Source organism: Hoplias malabaricus, chromosome 12 (assembly GCF_029633855.1).
Source record: "Hoplias malabaricus isolate fHopMal1 chromosome 12, fHopMal1.hap1, whole genome shotgun sequence".
Taxonomy (NCBI): domain Eukaryota; kingdom Metazoa; phylum Chordata; class Actinopteri; order Characiformes; family Erythrinidae; genus Hoplias; species Hoplias malabaricus.
The window spans coordinates 13,197,050-13,216,027 of NC_089811.1; the positions used below are offsets into that span (position 1 = coordinate 13,197,050).

Sequence of the window (18,978 nt, forward strand, 5' to 3'; positions counted from 1 at the left end):
ATTATGTAACCAGCTATGTAATTATGTAATCATTAAGTAATACCTCTGAATAAACCTCTCATAGATATTACTGGTTTTGCACAAAGTCATTGAAGAACCACTTTGAAAATGACATTCTTCAAAAGTGAGCACTTAAACATTTAAAATACAGAGAATCTCCACATAATACAAAGGTTGACAGTAATAGTAATGTGTATCATCTTAAGCGTGGATTTAAGGGTTAAAGACCTTTTAATACAAAAAAGACATTTTGGCATCACTCAAAAAATCATTTTAATATTTTGATTTTAAAAGTGTAGTATATTTGAAAGTTACCACTACTTTCAACAAAAAAGGTTTGGAAATGGCCACTTTACTAATGTGCAGGCATATGCTTCCTGTAGATAAAAGCAATACATCCTTACTTCAAAGTCTTTCATACTGAAGTCCATAAAATGAATGGCCTGGTCTCATAAATGCTGAATAAATGTTACTCTCAGTATTTGTTTGGAAAATTTGGGTTTTGTAAAGCAGAAATTTAGATTCAAAACTGAGGCAAATCTAACTGTCTATCTGTGTATATAAAATTGTATATGGTCTAAATTGATTATAAAATAGTATATAATGGCGAGACAGCCTGGTGCACTGTGAAAGTCCTTTTTTTTTTGGCTTTTTCTCTTTATATTTGTTGAGTTAGTTTGTTAGCTAACCACACCAAAATGGATGGACACCAATCATCCAGCCCAAATTATTTGACGGGGCAATGCAAATTACAAATGTCTACTGTGACTGTGGCTTTACTAATGTAACAGAGAACAAATCACAATTAGTAAAGGTAATTTAAACATGTAACTACACTGTTAGTATAAACAATATAAAGTGAGAAAGAATAAAGTTTGTGCTAACATGTAAAATTCCAATCCCTTGATTATTAATCATTTAATTATTGATTATTGATTATGAAATAATTTAATTATTTCTCACAAATTCAAACTGAAATTATAAAATGTAAGAAAGATAACTTTGTAACTCTGGATGCTTTGTTTACTGGAAATTTTTGCTATTCTAATGGAGGTGAAGATGTGACTACAGTATACAACGGTCTGTATCACCACTGTAAGAAAAACTAAGCATGCTCAAATGACAAAGGAAACAAAAGACAGTTCATTACCCTATTGCTAAAGAACTGTGGTCTTCTTGTAATTAAATTAAAGTGATCTAATCCACAATGGTTTGAATATGTTGATATTAAGTCTTCTTCGAATTATATGTTCGAGTTTATTAACACTGATAAGATGATGCATTCATGACACTCTGGAGCAAACAATTTTTTTTTTCAGAAATAGAAGGATAGCGACTAGAAGAACCACATAGAACCACATAGAAGGAGCGACTAAACAAATATACTTTATATGCAAAAGTTCATCTGTATATAAACAATAACCACAATGTCCAAAGAAAGGTAGGAGAAGAATGAAACTGTCTGATCCTGTTGGACATAAGCTTTTGATCATCAAGAAAAGCGGTATAAAACACCCTACAGCCTTAAGCTATAAGGCTATGGAGCTCCATTCATTACATTTACATTGAGCTGACATTAGTAGAACTTTCAACCTATTCCTTGAAGAACTGTAGAAGCTGTTCCCATAGCAAAGGGAGGACAAATCTCAAATTAAAACTCGAAACTTTAAACATTCTAGAACTTTTTGAATGATCCGGTGTCCACAAACATTTGGTCATAGTGTATTATCTAAATAAAATTAGTGGAGACGGTAAAGCATCCAGTCTTGACTGACCAGACAGATATCATCCAGTGGAAGAATAAAGCTCTGCCCACGCTTTGTCCACTACATTTATTATTCACTTATTTTCACTTCAGGTTAAATATGCTGAAGAATTATTTATGCTCGGCTACCTCAACCTCCTCTCATAAGTCTACATGTCACCCTAATGTGTAGTTTGCATATTTAAAGATAGCCAGATATTGGATGTACATGTCATTCTTTGGCTTTCTACTGCGCACAGATTGATACAGTTGTTTCAGACATTGTGAAGCAGTTGGTATGTAAAATCTTAAAATATGTACATTTACAGCTCATTTACTGCCATAATGTGGTGGAAAAAAAAAAGAAAAACATAAAATGTGGCCAATTCAAAAGTTTCCTATTATTATATAACTCAACTAATCAAATTATTGTATTTTTTATTATTACTTTTGATTGATTATAAATTGAACATATTGCAGTGTGTTGCCAAAGTATGTGTTAATTTATTTAAAAAATGAAGAAAATTTAGAATAATTAATAATTAATAATTAATATTAAGATAATTTGACTGGAGACATCCAAAGATTTACATATGGCTGTATTTGCAAATAATGCATTTTTAAATTCTTCCAGGTTATTTTTCCAGATGGGGCCTGGTGAGTAAGGCAAATAACTGAGTTAGTGGGTGTAAAGAGACTTTGGCCCTAATGTCTTGCTCTTCGTATATTAGCTGCCTTTAAGGTCACCAAGGTCAACTGAAACTAAGACCAATGGGATCAGGTTGTCTTTACTTGCGATGGCAGTAAGTTGGAACCTGCTATAAAAAAAATAACAATTGGCAAATGTTAGCCTGTGCCACTTGCAATAATTAGTGCTCCATTAACAATCCCACACCGATTTTTTCACCTTCGCTGCACCAGGAAAAAAAAACAACAACATAAAAATAGAATAAACAAAGCAATTAAGGCATTTGTGACATCCCTTGGGTCCAAACTAGTTTAATGGCAACACAGTTGTCAGCGCCACTCCCCTCCCCACCCCGATGTACCCACCTTTGGGTCAAGTAGTAGAATTGAATTAAATCTGAAAGAGTGGAATGAGGCTGTGGGAATCCTCAGGAATTGGAACTACAACTGACACAATAATAATAATAATAATAATAATAATAATAATAATAACTAGAGGGGGACAGTTTGTAAATGAACATAGAATTTAGTTTGTCACATATTGCTAACATTGTTGCAAAGTTATCTTATATACTGCTTAATAGTTATAAAATTAAATATGTAGAACAGGCAGTTCAATACTACCCTTAAAATAGTGTCAGCTTAAAAAGACTGCAAAGATATTTTAAATGCCACCTTAAAAAAATCACCTTAAATAACTGCTATTTTATTTAGACTTTCACATTAAAGGACCACTTCAAATAATCCATAAAACCTTAATAAGACTGCCATATTTTGACTGCAACATTAACTAATTAATATTAATTCATGTATAAATAAATAAAAACTTAAAAAGACTTTCAATATATTTTGACCGCCACCTTAAAAAAAATCCACATTAAGCAAACAGCCATTTTATTTAGACATCCACCTTTAATATTTGATCACTTCAAATGACCCTTAAAACATAATATATATATATATATATATATATAAAATATAGGCAAGAGAGGAGAAGGAGAATAAGAAGGGAGAAGAAGTAGAAGATTATGATGAACAGTAATTTGGCTTTGACTAGCCATATTAATAATAATAATAATAATATATGTACTACATGCTTAAATATACATACTCAAAAGTTTGGGTACACACTAGTAGCCATCAAATTACGTTTATTATGGCCTAGTAAGTCGCTTAACTATTGAAGATAGACCATTGAAGGTCACAGTGAATGAACAAAGTATGTAGAGCAACCAGGACTAAAGCCTGCAAATGTAAAACTACAAAGTGCTCCTTTATGGTCAGCGGAGCTGAGAGAAGGGACAGTGTGTGTAGAAACAAGGTGGTGGTCATAACTTATGGCAAATTAATGTATGTATGTTTTTAATTGACTTGTTGGAATGGATATAGTGACTGAGCCAGAACAAATGTCATAAATGGTCAGTGATTTCAAGAGACTGAACTTTAGACAAATTAGTTGAACATCTCTGTGTGGAGAGGATGGCATTCTGCCTTGATGACTAGCTCTGGTTATGCTACTCTGCAAACAGCATTAAGCAGTTTAAGTAGGGACAGTTGCTCCAATTTTCTTTTTTTTTTTTTAGTTTTTTGTTTAAAAAAGGTCCTTTTTCCTCACTACTAAGTAACAGGAGTAAGTCACATTAGAGTTCACAACTCTTAGTTCGCCATGCTTTTGGAAGGAGAAAAGCCTAATGTAACCGCTCAGTCATTTCCTCTCTCCTGTTCCATTGTGATTTGAGATCCAAGTAAAATAATTCTTCTCTTTCTCACGACAGACACCGTATCATCTACAAGCACTCACTCACTCGCTCTGCTTCTTTCTCTCTCTCTCACTCTCTCTCTCAGCTGTCCCCTTCAATCTTTAGAAAGGACATCTCCCCTCATGCTGCTGAAGGAACACTCTGCAGAAAATGGCACATAATATAAGCTCCACTGCATATGAAGTCACCAACGCCAGTGAGTAACATGGACTTTTTCTGCACTTAACACTTTCAGGACCTATTGCTGTGACTGGGCATTGGATCCTCTATTTGGAGCTGAGAGGTCAACCAATTGGTCCACATGTTTATATATATATATATATACACACACACACAGTCACACTCAGTACCAGTCGACTGTTTGGACACATCCCAAAAAAGGGTTGTACCAGTCAGCAGTTTCGATATCTTCTCATTGAATGGTTTTTCTTTGCTTTTGATCATTTTCTACATTGTAAATGAATATGGAAGACTTTAAAACTATGAAGGAGCACATATGGAATTATGTAGTAAGCAAAAAAGTGTTGAACAAACCAGAATATGTTTTATACTTAAGATTCTTCAATGTAGCCACCATTTGCTTTCATGACAGCTTTGCACACTCTTGGCGTTCTCTCAATCAGCTTCACAAGGACGTCACTTGGAATGTTTTTTTTTTTAAGTGAACCACTCTAGCCTCATCAAGAGTTAATTTGTAGAACTGCTTGCCTTCTTACTGTGTTAGAGACCATAACATAGGTTGCGCAGAGTTAAGGCTGGTACACATTTCTATACAGTGAGTAGCCCTATTCCACAAATGACTAATGAGATGTTTCCAAACTTCTGACTGGCACTGTATATATTCTGTAATAGTCCTCTGGCAGTCCTGGCCTTTGAAGGCCAAGGTTAAAGAGGATTAACAATGTATGCAGAGCAACAGATTATCGACTACAGTCTATAATTGTAGAATGACAAAGTGCAAGTCTATAAGTAACCTATTCATATTGCAGCCTTTCAGTCTCACCCAATTATTTTGAAGTTACAAGTAGGTGCAGTACTTTCAAAATGTGGTCAAATACAGAACAGCCAATCAGAAAACGGGATATATACTGTATGTACACCAGCTTTAAAGGCACAGTAACAAAAACATACTTTGTAACTCTAAAGGGATAAAAAGTAGTTAGAATGTGGTATTGCAAGAAATCAACTGACACAAACCCACACAAACATCATAATGTCTTGGGGCCAAATGGGCCAAAAGAAATAGGTAGGATGTGTCTTTATTTAAGACATTTTTTCATCAGGAGAAACATGGGACTCATGGTGGTCAGCATGGTGGCAAGTCACCTGACCACATCATAAGGTTTAACAAAGTCTCACAGTGTTCTAAAGAGCAACAGATCCTTGAAATGAATGAGACAGACTTGGACATAGGTCATGTTGCAGTCACATGAATGTGGGAGCCATATTGTGTACTGAATTCAGAGCTCAACACTAATATAAACAGATGGAAAAGATGGATTTATGTATTAAATCTCATACACTCCTTCTGCACTGGAGAGAGACTCACAACATTCAGAAACTCAGAACCCCATAGCCTCTTTATGTCAAGGGGTAAAGGATCCCACAGTGTTTCATAATGTTAGCAACATTAGCATTTTCATCATAGGATCTAATGGAAAGCTGTTAGCAAGTTAGACTCTGATGCATTTTTTTTTTGCTTTTGATACCCAGTCTGTACAAGTTATTCATACTGAAGCTTCTATATGATCTGTGTAAGTGTGTTATTTCACTCGTGTTCTGTTTTAGCATGAGGCTATATACACAAGCCTCATATTCCATTGTCTCAGTCAATCTGATCCCATTATCCCTGCGCTCTGAGAGTGGAGCAGAGTCTTTGAGGATAATGTTTTATCGTGACTGTCTGCCTAAATTATTCCTCTGACCTGACTTAAAGTTGATTAATAGTCCTCTTTGTCAGAAAACGTGAGAGATGTTTCCATGCTGCAGTGAAGCCAAGGCTGGATTCTAAATGTCTCCATGCAACCTCTATAGGGCACAGTGACAGTCATAAAATAAATCAAAATTTATATATATTATTTTATTATTTATTATGTTACATATAGCACATTTTACAAATATTTACACATTCTGAACACATATTGTGTGTTGTATGCTGAAAAAAATTTAGTCTACTAAAAGGTATGTATTTCCCTTTTGAATTAGTGTCTAATTATTCTCTGGGTGCAGTTTTAGATTTATTATCTCTAATGTGCACAATGTAGGAAGTATGGCACTACTTGGGATGCAGCCCTGAGAATTGTAGGACAAGGCAAAGTGCGCTAACAAAGTACGCAGCACAAAAGAGCTCCCCATTATTCTACCATTGGGCACTGGTATATGTTTTCAACAGGAAAACAATCAATATTCATTGACAGTGCATGCCGAGCAAAATCATTTCCACGGAAGGGCCTCGGAACTCAGAAAAGAGAAAAACTTCAGTTGTATTGAGGCAGAAATGTCTATAATTTTCAGGGTCCACCTCATAGCTGAGGTATGTGAACACTGCAGGGAGTGGTACCCTTCGATAGGGTGGGGAGGGTAAATGCATGGGTGGGGTGGGGGGGTGTTGGAATTGTGTTTGAAACAGCTGGGGCTAGTCCAGATGCTGCCAGCTGTGTAAAGACCCTTAAAGATAAAGGATACATGGTTCGACTTGAACTGTGAGGTTCAAATCTGTGAAGGCGAAAAGAAGGCGAACATCCATGCAGTAAGCATCAGATTAAGCTTAGATTAAACCCAGATTTAGTCCAGTTCTAGACCCAGAGTCTCAGTAATTAATCCCCATTAAGAGTGTGTCTGGAGAATCATGCCACTGTCAACCACTGGGCCCTGAATGATTCTTTAACACAGGGTGGGGGGCGAGTGAAATTAGGGTAACACATGAACCAACCTGGTGGCACAGTGTGTGTGTGTGTGTGTATGACAGAGAGAGAGAGAGAGAGAGAGAGAGAGAGAGAGAGACTGTCCAAAGGTATGAGTGTATTAAATTGTCTACAGGTGTGAATGTGAGCGTGACAGGGTGAGTGTATGAAATTGTCCACAGATAATTTATACAAATTACATATATTTTCTTTTACAATTTTACAGAATGAGAACCTAGAGCTATGTAATTGCCATAGAATAGGCCACTTCAATTAAACTGAAACTGATATTAATAGGTTAACAACATATGCAGACAGATCCAGCCTTGGGCTATGTTGTTATTGTATTTAATGCAGTCCTGATGGTGTAAAGCTGACATAAAATTCCTGGATTTATAGTGTTATGTCTAGCAAATTGGGACAGTTTAACGAAATCCTTTATCTCATATGAATCGTCCAGTCAAATCCCTCACAAATTTCATTACCCAACCTTTTCTCCTGCAATAAATCCAGATCCAACAGTGCTTATCGTGCACTCGGCTCATGAAGAGGGTGATAATTAGGTGTGTTAAAACAACCAAACGCCTCAAAACCGGAGAGCAATGAGTTCCCCAAGAGAAGAATAATGAACCACTGCTTTAAAGATACACACTGGACTCTCACTTGCCCAGTGTAAATAAATGAGAAAGCAAGATTTTGATGGCTTTCAGCCACATGGGTGTTATTAAGGTCAAGTAGTGATGTTGGATGAACTTCTGAAAGCACAAATATGCCATTCTGAGGATCTTAAAATTTACTGGCTGGAGTTCTGCTGCTCCACACACCAATGCTGGGAGCTTTATACACTTCTTACTCCCTTAATGCCCCAGCATTGGTCATAGTGACCTTAGGGTCCTGTGCAGTTGCTCTGGAGTGTTCATGCTTGTCTATGGAGTTTATTTAAGTTGTGAAGTGATGATTCTAGCTTATGTAAGACCCTGTACAAACTCACTGTTTAGATGCCCCCCTATGCTGTAATATTTATTATAATATTTAGAAATAAATATACACATATATGAATACGTTCATAAATGTAAACAGAGAAAAAACAAGCATTCAAATAAATAAATAATATATAAATAACCAAATATCAAGTAAATATATAATACAAAACCATACCACTTTCTTAACAAAACAAAATGCACAAATACTATTTCTAATATATTTGACAAATAAATAAACTTATTAAGAAATAAGCTACGGTGGCACAGCAGGTAGTGTCACAGTCACACAGCTCCAGGGACCTGGAGCTTGTGGGTTCAAGTCCCACTCCGGGTGACGGTCTGTGAGGAGTTTGGTGTGTTCTCCTCCATGTCCATGTGGGTTTCCTCCCACAGTCCAAAAACACACATCGGTAGGTGGACTGGTGACTCAAACGTGTCTATAGGTGTGAGTGTGTGCTGTCCCATGAAGGACTGGGTGTGTTCCTGCCTTGCAACCAGTGATTCCGGGTAGGCTCCAGACCCACAAAAAAGTTCCCTTGAACCCTGAGCTGGATAAGCATTTATCATTCGATTAATTAATTAATTAACTCCTTTCCTCATTTTCCTAAACTAGGCACCAATTGGCTTAGACCTTTACATCCAATACTGTTAATTAAGAGTCAAGACTAAACCATTCATTCATCCATTGCCTGTAACCACTTCTCAATGGGCGGAAGAAGGGAACACACCCTGGAGGGGGTGCCAGTCCTTCGCAGGGTGACATACACTCAAATTCACTCACACCTATGGACACTTTTGAGTCGTCAATCCACCTACCAACATGTGTTTTTGGACTGTGGGAGGAAACTGGAACACCCGAAGGAAACCCACGTGGACACAGAGAGAACACACCTCAAAGACAGTGACATGGAGGGGTCTCAAACCCACAACCCCAGGACCCTGGAGCTGAGCTGTGTGACAGTGGCACTACTTGTTTCACCACCATGTCACCCTCAAGACTAAACCAATTCCCCTGAATGAACCAAAATTATGTGATATCACTGTGAATTGTGGTTTACTATGCAGCTTGTTGTAATGTCTCTGCCTGTTTTAATAATTGTTTTAGTACTTAGAAATTAGTAGTGTGCTATTTGACAGATTCTCCTGCTCCTCCTACTTTGGGGCTTGGGGAACCTCCTCCTCCTTATTGTGTGTAAAAGTAAAAAAAAAAAAGGCTCTTGTGAACATAGCGTTATCAGTGATCAAATCTTTAAACTCAAGCAGAAGTAAATTCATCCTCAAAATCAGTGCAGGTGAAGTTATAATATCACCCATGTTGCCTATACCTAAATCTGCCACTGAAGCTGTGCAAGTGATTGCATTGTATGCCAGTGTACCTTAAAGTAGCTGAATTCACTAATTATTGTATAAGAGGCATCTACAAACTTTAGGGCAAAGAATATACCAACATTTCTAGGCAAAGCCAAGAGATAAGTATACGCAACCATTGCGAAATCATGGAAATGCAAGTACTTGTGTTTTCCGTGCCGTTAAAAGAAAGCTTCTTTGATTCGTGATGATTTACGGAGGCTGTTTTAAAAAAGATGGCCCACAGCGATGGGAAAAAACAGAAACTATAGAGCTATAGAAAAACACAGAGGCTCTGTTTAAACGGCCTAAACACTCTTTCCTGCTCGTCTTGCTTTCCCTACTTTTCCCTCCCTTTTTGTCCCACCCCCCACCACCTTCCATGCAATTCCCGGGAGGCTAGAGACGCTCCGAACAGGAACTGAGTGTCAGGATACAAAGCGGTGCGTCGCTTTCTCTTTTCAGAGAGAGTTAAAAAAAAAAAAAAAAAAAAGCATCTGACACGCATAAAAAAAAAAAAAAAAAAAAAAAAAAAAAAAACAAGGAGTAAAAAGCCAAGGAGATGCATTTTATTTATAAAGCTCTCTAATCCAGGCCGCCTGGCATCAACCCCCCCCCCCCACCATGATGCATTTTTGAAGTCCCATCTTTTTAACGACTTGGCCCGGGGAGAAAATTGCTAGTTGTCTGACCACTGGAGACCCGGAAGATTCTGGGAAGCTGGGAGCAAGCTCCTTGTCGACTCGCGTGCCCTTTCAGGTCAAGAAAGCTGTGATGGTCCTCCGAGAGGTGTTAGAGAGGTGTTAAAGTGTGCGCTGTTACCAGCTTCCCCCCTCACCCTGTTGCTAAAAGACCCCCAGAGCATGTCAAGGTGCTTTTCAGGCTTGTGGAAACACTACTTATTGTGTTAAAGCAGCAGGGGAGCGATTTGGTAACTGCACCAGAAGTCCGGAAGTCCCGACACCAATTTCCACAAGGTCTGGAAGGTGGTCACCTGCAGCTTGTTTGCTCGTTGATGTTTAAATAAGCGTAAAAAAGTTCCCCGGAGAGGTTCGAGGGGGAAATCTGATCTGGATGCTAATTGATGGCTTCCTGCAGTGAAGACTCAAAGGCTTGATTAGAGGAAGCAGACGGAAAATACAAAAGGCAGAGAGGCATGGAAGATGACTGAAAGGAGCTGTTAGGAAGCGAATTGTGCAGTTAGCAATGGATATATGCCATCTGTTATAGGGCAATGCACCAGATCTGTACAGGGCCCCCCACCAGAGATTTTGGGTCCCATAAAAGGATATCGTGATGGAGCCTCCACCATCATCTGACCTGAGCTAGCCATGGACCCGTTGGAACAAAGTAACTTATTCACAACTCCTGATTTGTTTGGTTCTTTATTTGCTGCTTTCTTATTCGCTAAATGAATCTGGCTTCTTTTTTGAGAGCTACAGGTACCATGAATGACAGTAAATTTAAGTGAGTGTTCCATCTACATACTTGCAAATGGTATTTAAAGCTTCACTGACTCATAATGAATATGTAATCAAGAAAGGGACAATGAAAACAAATGATCAACCTTGTAAATACAAAGTTACAGAATCCCTGAAGGGCATAATGAAAAAATAAAAAATGTGGAGCCTAAGCTCCACATTTTTTTCTGCTTATTATACACATACCAAAAAGAGTTCAGTTAAACAGAACAAAAATAAATAAATTCTGGGGAGATGAGTGCTTCAAATTAATCTAATGTAATAACATGCCATTGTTATGTCAAACATTAATAAAATTATGTTTTGTTACCCTTCTGGCTCACCTTACTAGCAGAGATAAATGAGGAAAATGTTTTTGTTCTTGATTTCTAAAATTGTATAAGTGGTGGTAGAAATGTATTTTCCACTGTTTTTGTTGTGTGGACAGGCAGTTAAATAAATAAATAAATAAATAAATAGCATTCATTTAATAAATGAATTAAAAGACTACTTAGACTACTTAGTCTCAGGAACTTTTTTTCTCCCTCCCATTGTGCACTTCAGAACTTCAGCATAAAATATAATGAAATATATAATTAATATAATGAAAACTTTTCATTTTTATGCAATTTGATATACCATTAGTCCATTTTTTTCATTGTGCAGATGTGCTCCTCCATCTTCATTACTTGAAAGATTTATGTGACATTTTCAACTATATGGAACACGTCAATGGTTTATGATAAGGCATAAAATCAGCTTAGGCCAGACTAAATCCAATTTTTCCTTGAGGTAGAAGAGTAGAACTCTATTTAGGATGGGTATTTGTTCTGGCCCAACATTAGGAAGTTCTTGAAAGTCTCTCTGGAACTATAGTTTAGATATTTTTTCCCCTTCTGTTCATTATTGCTGTTGTATTTGAGTTTGTGTGTTTGAGTAATGAGTAGGTACCTAATATTGGCATTAAGAATACAATGAATCGGTATTAGCAATGCATTGGAACTTTATTAGCAATGCACTAGATATGCAATATCTTCATGATAAAACAATAAATACATTAGCAAACCATTTTACAGCTTATACTATGCATGTAATAACAATATATTAAATTTGTTATATCCATAGTCTCTCATAAACTAACATTCTAACATCCTTGCCCATTTATTCAGCTCCACTGCTCTTACTACACTTTATACCTTTACAATTACAGACTATACTCAATCTGGTGCACTGCATACTTTAGTTATCCCCTTGTCACCCTGTGGGTCAGGGTCACCACATACGATATATTACGTGGTGGGGTTGTGTTAGTGTGGTGCATTGACACAAATGGATCAGACACAGCAGTGCTGCTGAAGTTTTGTATCAAGAGCAAAAGAACTATAAATTGCACCTATAATTATATTGGAGCTGATAAAATGGACAACGAATCTAGAAACAAGGCTATTTTTTTTGGCTGATAGTGAGTACTGTATTTTATTAGCTATTAGCATTAGATAGATTTTGTAGTACATTATACACTGGATATATCTTATCTGTATTAGCATTAGACCAGTATCTATCTGACCTTTGGCCATCGGTTCGTTAGCATTAAAAATACATTGATTATGCATTAGAATAACAAACTTTTCCTACTATATTAGCATGTCTGAATATTAGATCTTTTTGAATTATGTTTTAAATCGATGTTATACACCAAATATGTATGTGGTTGAATTTGTCTGATTTTTTACATTAGCAGGACAAAACTGATGATATTTTATCATTAGCATTCCTTTGGATAAAGATTAGCATTTGATTAGATCTGTCATATTTGCTTTGGCAACACATCAGACCACTCAAAACTGTATTAGCAATAACTTGGACCTGTCATAGCATGAGTAACAATGCACTGTCTCTATTAGCAATGCATCGGATCTGTTGTTCTGAGGGATGATAGCTGTCACCAGTAATGCAATATTTTTGCCATCACTGAAACAATATGCTTTCCCACCCACACAAATAATTCATACCACACAGAGTTCTTCAGTGCACAGAACTTCATCAAGGCATGGTAAAGCAGAGCATAGTGTTCAGGTTAACGTTTCAACCTTCTTGTAAGCAGAAGTTACATGATAGCCCAAGTAATGCAGGGGCCTCATGGTTGGCAGATTAATCGACAGGTTGCGCAAGGAAGTTGCAAAATATCTGTATTGGCCTAAGGCAGAGGAGGCGATCTGTGACATGATAACGGAGCTTACCAACAAAATCTAGTTTATTCTAATTTGTTCTGAAAATATTTTTCTGTTCTAGGTCTCCTTAGAAGTTAGGACATTTGTAAAGTAAAAGATTCCCAATGTTTTCACTGACTAAAGTGATTGTATTTTGTAAATATATATTACTTTTTAAATTTAAGCCTGCAGCACACTCCCATAAAAGGTTGGAAAGGGGCAAAATAAAAATGTAAGAAATAAGACTTTAGAACATTCCTTTCACAATTTTCTAAAGTATTACTCTATAAGTGGATGAATATAAAATATATAAAAGAAGCCTTCACAAAAGGCTCAATCTTTACAAGCAAAAATAGGTCGCTGCAACTCATTTCTTCATGCCAAACTTGAGGAAAACTGAATGTCAAACTATTCAAAGAAGACTGCAATGAAATTAGATCCTTCACCATCTACAGTTCATAATAACATAAAAAGATTCAGAGATTCAGAGGAAATCTCAGTGAGTAAAAGCCAAGGGCTGAAAAATCTGCTGTTGAATGTGTATCATGTCAGAAACCGTCATGCTACCGTGATGGACATAGCCACATGGGCTTGGGAGCACTTTAGTGTTACTTAACACAGTCTGCCATTGCATCAAAGCATGCAACATGAAACTGTATTATGCAAAATAAAGGAGGGTTAGCAATCACACAAGACCTACCAGAGCACCAACACCACTGTTTCCCAGTAAGAGGAAAAAAAAATAAAATAAAAAAAAAAATAAAAAAAAAAAATAAAAAAAATAAAAATAAAAAAAAAAAATTAAAAATATTAAAAAGCAGTAATTCATCTTTAAGGCACTGAAGAAAATCAAGGTCCACTCTCGATTCATATTTCAACATTCAACACTGGTTGTGAAAGGATCTGTTAAGAAGCCAAGACAAGGACATACCCAAAAACGGGCATTGGCAAATTGAACAAAGAAAATGATCTCTGTGTGTGTATGTGCATGTGTGCGCGTGTTTGTATGTTAGTGCTATCAACATTAAAGCATTAAACGGGGGATAACAAACATGGCATTAACTTTACAACATTTGGAGACAACTTCCTCCCAGAAATCACTCTTTTCACAGAGGCTACTGATTAGGGTGACCAGATCTGAGATGGTGAAAAAGAGGACATGTATCCAGGAGTGGGGGGGCATGGGGGGTTGGACAACTACTGACGTGCAGACTGACCAATTAAATGTTTACAGAGAAGGTTATCGACCAATAACGGTAGCTCTACAGTCCAACCAGAGTAGGGGAGGGCAGGATTAGTTTGTGAACAAAACACTAAAAATAAGCGCTAGAAAAACAAATTCCCGGGCGTTTGTGAAAGTCCACGCGGACATTTTTTTAAGTCTAAAACAGAGGACATGTCCGGGTAAAAGAGGATGTCTGGTCACCCTACTACTGATTTATAAGCGGTTTTATGTAGAAATGTAAACACAGTGTCACTGCTGTAGAGTTCAGAAGGAAGATTACATTTCACTTATTCTGATATATGTATTAAATATCATAACAGTCTTCCTCCTCTCTCTCTCTCTCTCTCTCACACACACACACACACACACACACACACACACACAGAGCTCCTGTTTCATCTTTTACCTCACTTAATACATATGGGCTGTAGCATTAATCTTCTTCATTAAAACTAGTGTCCAATGCTAAAGCTCTCCCTGACACTTTCACTCAATATATTTTGATACATTTAGAGATTTAAGAAATTCTCAAAACTATGCTGAGATATTTTAATAAGGAAGTAGGAAGTACAAGCATTTAAAATGTGTTTGTCAGATTTTTAAATCAATAGACATATTAATATTAATATTAATATTCCACAGTGTGAATGCTACACTGATTGTTTTGTTTTACAAAGCTTCACTTATATGTATATATATATATGTGTGTGTGTGTGTGTGTGTGTGAGTGTGTATTGACTTACTTCTTATATATATATATATATATATATATATATATATATATATATATATATATATATATATAAAACACACAAGTTTTACTTCAGCTGGAGAAACACCATGTTATTTTTTGCCAAACAGAGACCAACAGAGAGTGCAAAGCGCTAGAGAGAGAGAGAGAGAGAGAGAGAGAGAGAGAGAGAGAGAGAATGTAGAGTGGGTAGAAAAAAAAGGAAAGCTAGCATGGACAGGAAAATCGATACAAAGATGAGGAGTGTCAGAGCTGGAGTGAGAAAGAGAGAGGGAGAGAGAGAGAGCGAGAGAAACAGAAACAATGAGAGAAGTAGAACTGTGCCTCTTTCCTTGTTTCTTGGAACAGGAAGAAACAGAGATGGAACCTTAAGGGTTTGGAGATGTTTCAGAGCAAGCAAGTGTGTGTGTGTGTGTGTGTGTGTGTGTGTGCATGCGCTTTGCCCTGCTTGAATTGGAGTAGCAGCCCAGCAGGCCAAAATGTGTTGATTTATCTTTAGTCCTCAAGAAAAGCTCATCTCCAAGTCCATGAGCATGGGCTCTGATGGTGGGAACGCCGTTCCGTTTGCATGTTCCTGCTGCTCTGGTTTATGCTATGCAGCCAGCTGTCGCAGGGTGGGCTAATTTGTTTTGTGTTGCAGTAAAAACACACTGTAAACAGACGCATGCACAAGCCTATGCAAATAGGGTTTGTGTGAGATACACATCTGCTCATGAAGAAATGCCACCTACTGTGTGAGACTATTTTGAGAGAGTTGTGTGGGTTGGGGCATAGATTATAAACTGTGAAGCTGCTGGAGCAAGCACACTTTTATTTTGACGGGGAGTAAACATATACTTTTGCTCCACTACTTGTTATTCATCTTTCAGCATAGATAAGTATGTTTCTTATTTACAGGCTGAATGTCAGCCTTAGTTGCTCTATATGTGCAAAAGTTTGCAGACACCTGCTTATCCAGTTTTGTTTAGCATTTTTCCTCTCCATGTGTCACTGCACCAGAATGCAGATTTTTATAGAAATTTGTGAGGTCAGCCACAGATGTTCAGACAAATTTTGGGTCACAAAGTTCACTCCAACACATCTTACTCAAAAAGGCTGGTGCTGGGGGGTTTCATCCATTGGACTGCAGCCAGGTGATTTTTTTTTTTTTTTTTTTTTTGGCATGGGCGGCATATTGGGGACTCTGTCTGGTTTCAGCTTTGCAATGTAAACCCATGGGAAAGATATATACGTTTTTCTCAAACACAGCTCCTCTCCCTGTGCTGGAGAGAATATCATAACACTCAGAAGCACAGAAGCTCACCACTTCGTTGCATCAAGGGAGTAAAGGATCCCACTGTGCTGAAAAATGAGATGAAAGACAGTAACCCACTGTTAGCCACATTAGCATTTTCACTGGATCATTATAGGATCTAATGGAAAAACTGTAAGCCAAGCATTTCTCTGTTCTTGTGACCCAATATGTGTGAGTTATTAATATACAGATCATACACAACCTTTTTGTTAAAATTTGTTAATCTTTGAGTGTGTGAAACTACAGACAGGAGTCACATGTTCTTTTGTCTCAGTCTGTCTCCCTGTTTACAGGGTAAATAATCTGATCCTGCTTTCCCTGCTCCCTGAGAATGTCACTGATTTTTGGAGGATAATATTTTACTACTTCCCTAATTTTGTTTAATAACGTAGTTCTCCTTGCCCAAAAATATTAGTGATCAATGAGTGATGTTTCCATGGCACAGCAAAGCCAAGAACAAATCCCCAGTGTTTGTCTACACCCACTATAGGGCATATTGTAGGTCATACAATAATGGTTTCCGCACTCACATAGCGCACTGTATGTCAAAAAAATTTTTAGTTAGCTATAAGGATTATGTTGCCCTGTCAAGTTACTGTGTAATTACTGTCTGGGTGCAGTATTATTAGTTTGATTATTTGATGTGCACTATATAGGAAGTATGGTGCTACATGGAACATAGCCTGAGCTCCTTTCAACTGAATGACACCAATCAAACTTCGCATTAAGCTACTGTATTGAGCTGCTTCCTTTCTTCTCTATAAGGATTATACAACTCGTTTGTGTATCATAGAATGTCTGTATTTACACTTGAGCACATTAAAATGGTTGAATTCACAAATGAAAAGGGACGTCTACAAATGTTTGGATATATAAGAGGGCTTTACATGACTACATCCGCACAAAATGTAAGGCTCATCAATCAGAATTTACTTCATTTAATGAGCTCAAGCATGTTTTGGATACATCTGAATGCTATAAATGTTATAATAATTGTACTTCATGTGTTGATTCCTTCATTCATTCTTCTTCTGTAACAGCTTTATCATGTTATCATTGGGCGCAAGGCTGAGACAAACCCTAGACAGGACACTGTCCATCACAGGGCATCACACATACACACACTCACATCGGTAGTCAGTTTAATCCACCTACCAATATGTGTTTTTGGTTTGTGGGAGGAAACCAGAGCTCACAGAGGAAACCCTGAGAGACACAGGGAGAACACACCAAACTACTGATAGACAGTGAGTAGTTTAGGGATTGTCGGGGATTGAATCCACCACCCCTGGACCCTGGAGCTGTGTGGTAGAGACTCTACCTGCAGCCCCCTGTGTGCTGCCCTATCACTTTTGTTTTCATGAAAAACTTTTCCCTCATTTCCATTTTAGTCCTTCACACAGAGTTCCCAATTTCCTCTTGTGGAGTTCTTTGGCTGATCCTGTCTACACAGCTTGTCTGTTACTCACACCTTCACACTACTGAGATTTAGCATTTTAATTTAGATCCACAAAGTGAGAAAAACTGAACTTACAATTCTCACAATTTAACGAAAATTGTATCCATGTAGGGAATGTACAACTCAGACAACATTTGCTCACCCTTCTTTCCTGCAGGACTTCAATGACAGCCTGTCATAAAGATGATGAAAATGTTGGGGGAATATACATACATACATATATATATATATATATATATATATATATATATATATTTAACTTAATGGCCAATTGCATGTGTGACACTGATATTTTTAAATGGGGAGATAAAAACAAAACGAAGGGTCTCGGTTGTAAATGAGGCATTCTTTCAGTTCATCAAGGCTAAACCAAGGCAGGTGGCAGGCCTCAGAACACTGAAAAGCATGAAATGGGTTGTTTCTGCTCCATAGATAGGTAATATTGACTTACTTTTGCTGTTATTGATTATTTAAAATGAAATTTACAGACATGCCAAACTTCAGCCACCTACAAATGATATAGTAATTTTCTTTGTAAAAATACCATTCCACCTTAAAAGATGTGGAGCTTCTGAATGAAGACAAACACAGAGTTTAATTTGCTTTGAGAGCAGAAGTTTTCCAGAATCATAGATATTGCTTTTAACTTATTTGCGACCCATTTTCCACACACTGAATAAGACATTCATTGCACTGCACCACCTCTTCTGAGTCTATTATTCCTATCGCACACCCCACAGTTATTTTTAGATGTTGCAAAGTGACTTGGATCCTGGATCTATCAGGAATTTCCACTGCTGTTCAATAATAAACTCTAACTGACACTATTTGTATTTTCAGCTATTATTTAACATGAGGATGCTTTTAGGCTTGTTCTGCCACCTTAACAGCCATAGAGTTGGACTCCTGTTTTTTTCCTGTGCTTACGATGATGATTGATTCTTCATAATTTGTCTCAGTAATGCTAGCTTGGCTAATAAGCCATGCTGTTTGCCTGTTGCTGTGAGCTTTGCAGACCAGACAGACTGAAGACATTCATTTTAATAGCTGTCAACACTGTGCTGTAGATAATGAAGTGGTTGTACTTTGCGATGTTTGGCTAATTATATTTCAAAATCAATTCCACCCTGTTTCATTTTTAGCTGGCCCAGGATT

The 18,978-nt window shown here is 37.3% G+C and overlaps 1 protein-coding gene across 1 annotated transcript in view; it reads left to right on the top strand.

Annotated features, from left to right (window-relative positions):
- The window catches only part of gypc (glycophorin C (Gerbich blood group)), a 52,723-nt gene that overhangs the window by 3,157 nt on the left and 30,588 nt on the right, over positions 1–18,978 (top strand). The window contains exon 2 of the mRNA XM_066685846.1: positions 4,277–4,387. Within this exon, the coding sequence (XP_066541943.1) occupies positions 4,342–4,387 (46 nt within the window). The 5' untranslated portion in view covers positions 4,277–4,341. The remainder of the gene's footprint in view (positions 1–4,276; positions 4,388–18,978) is intronic.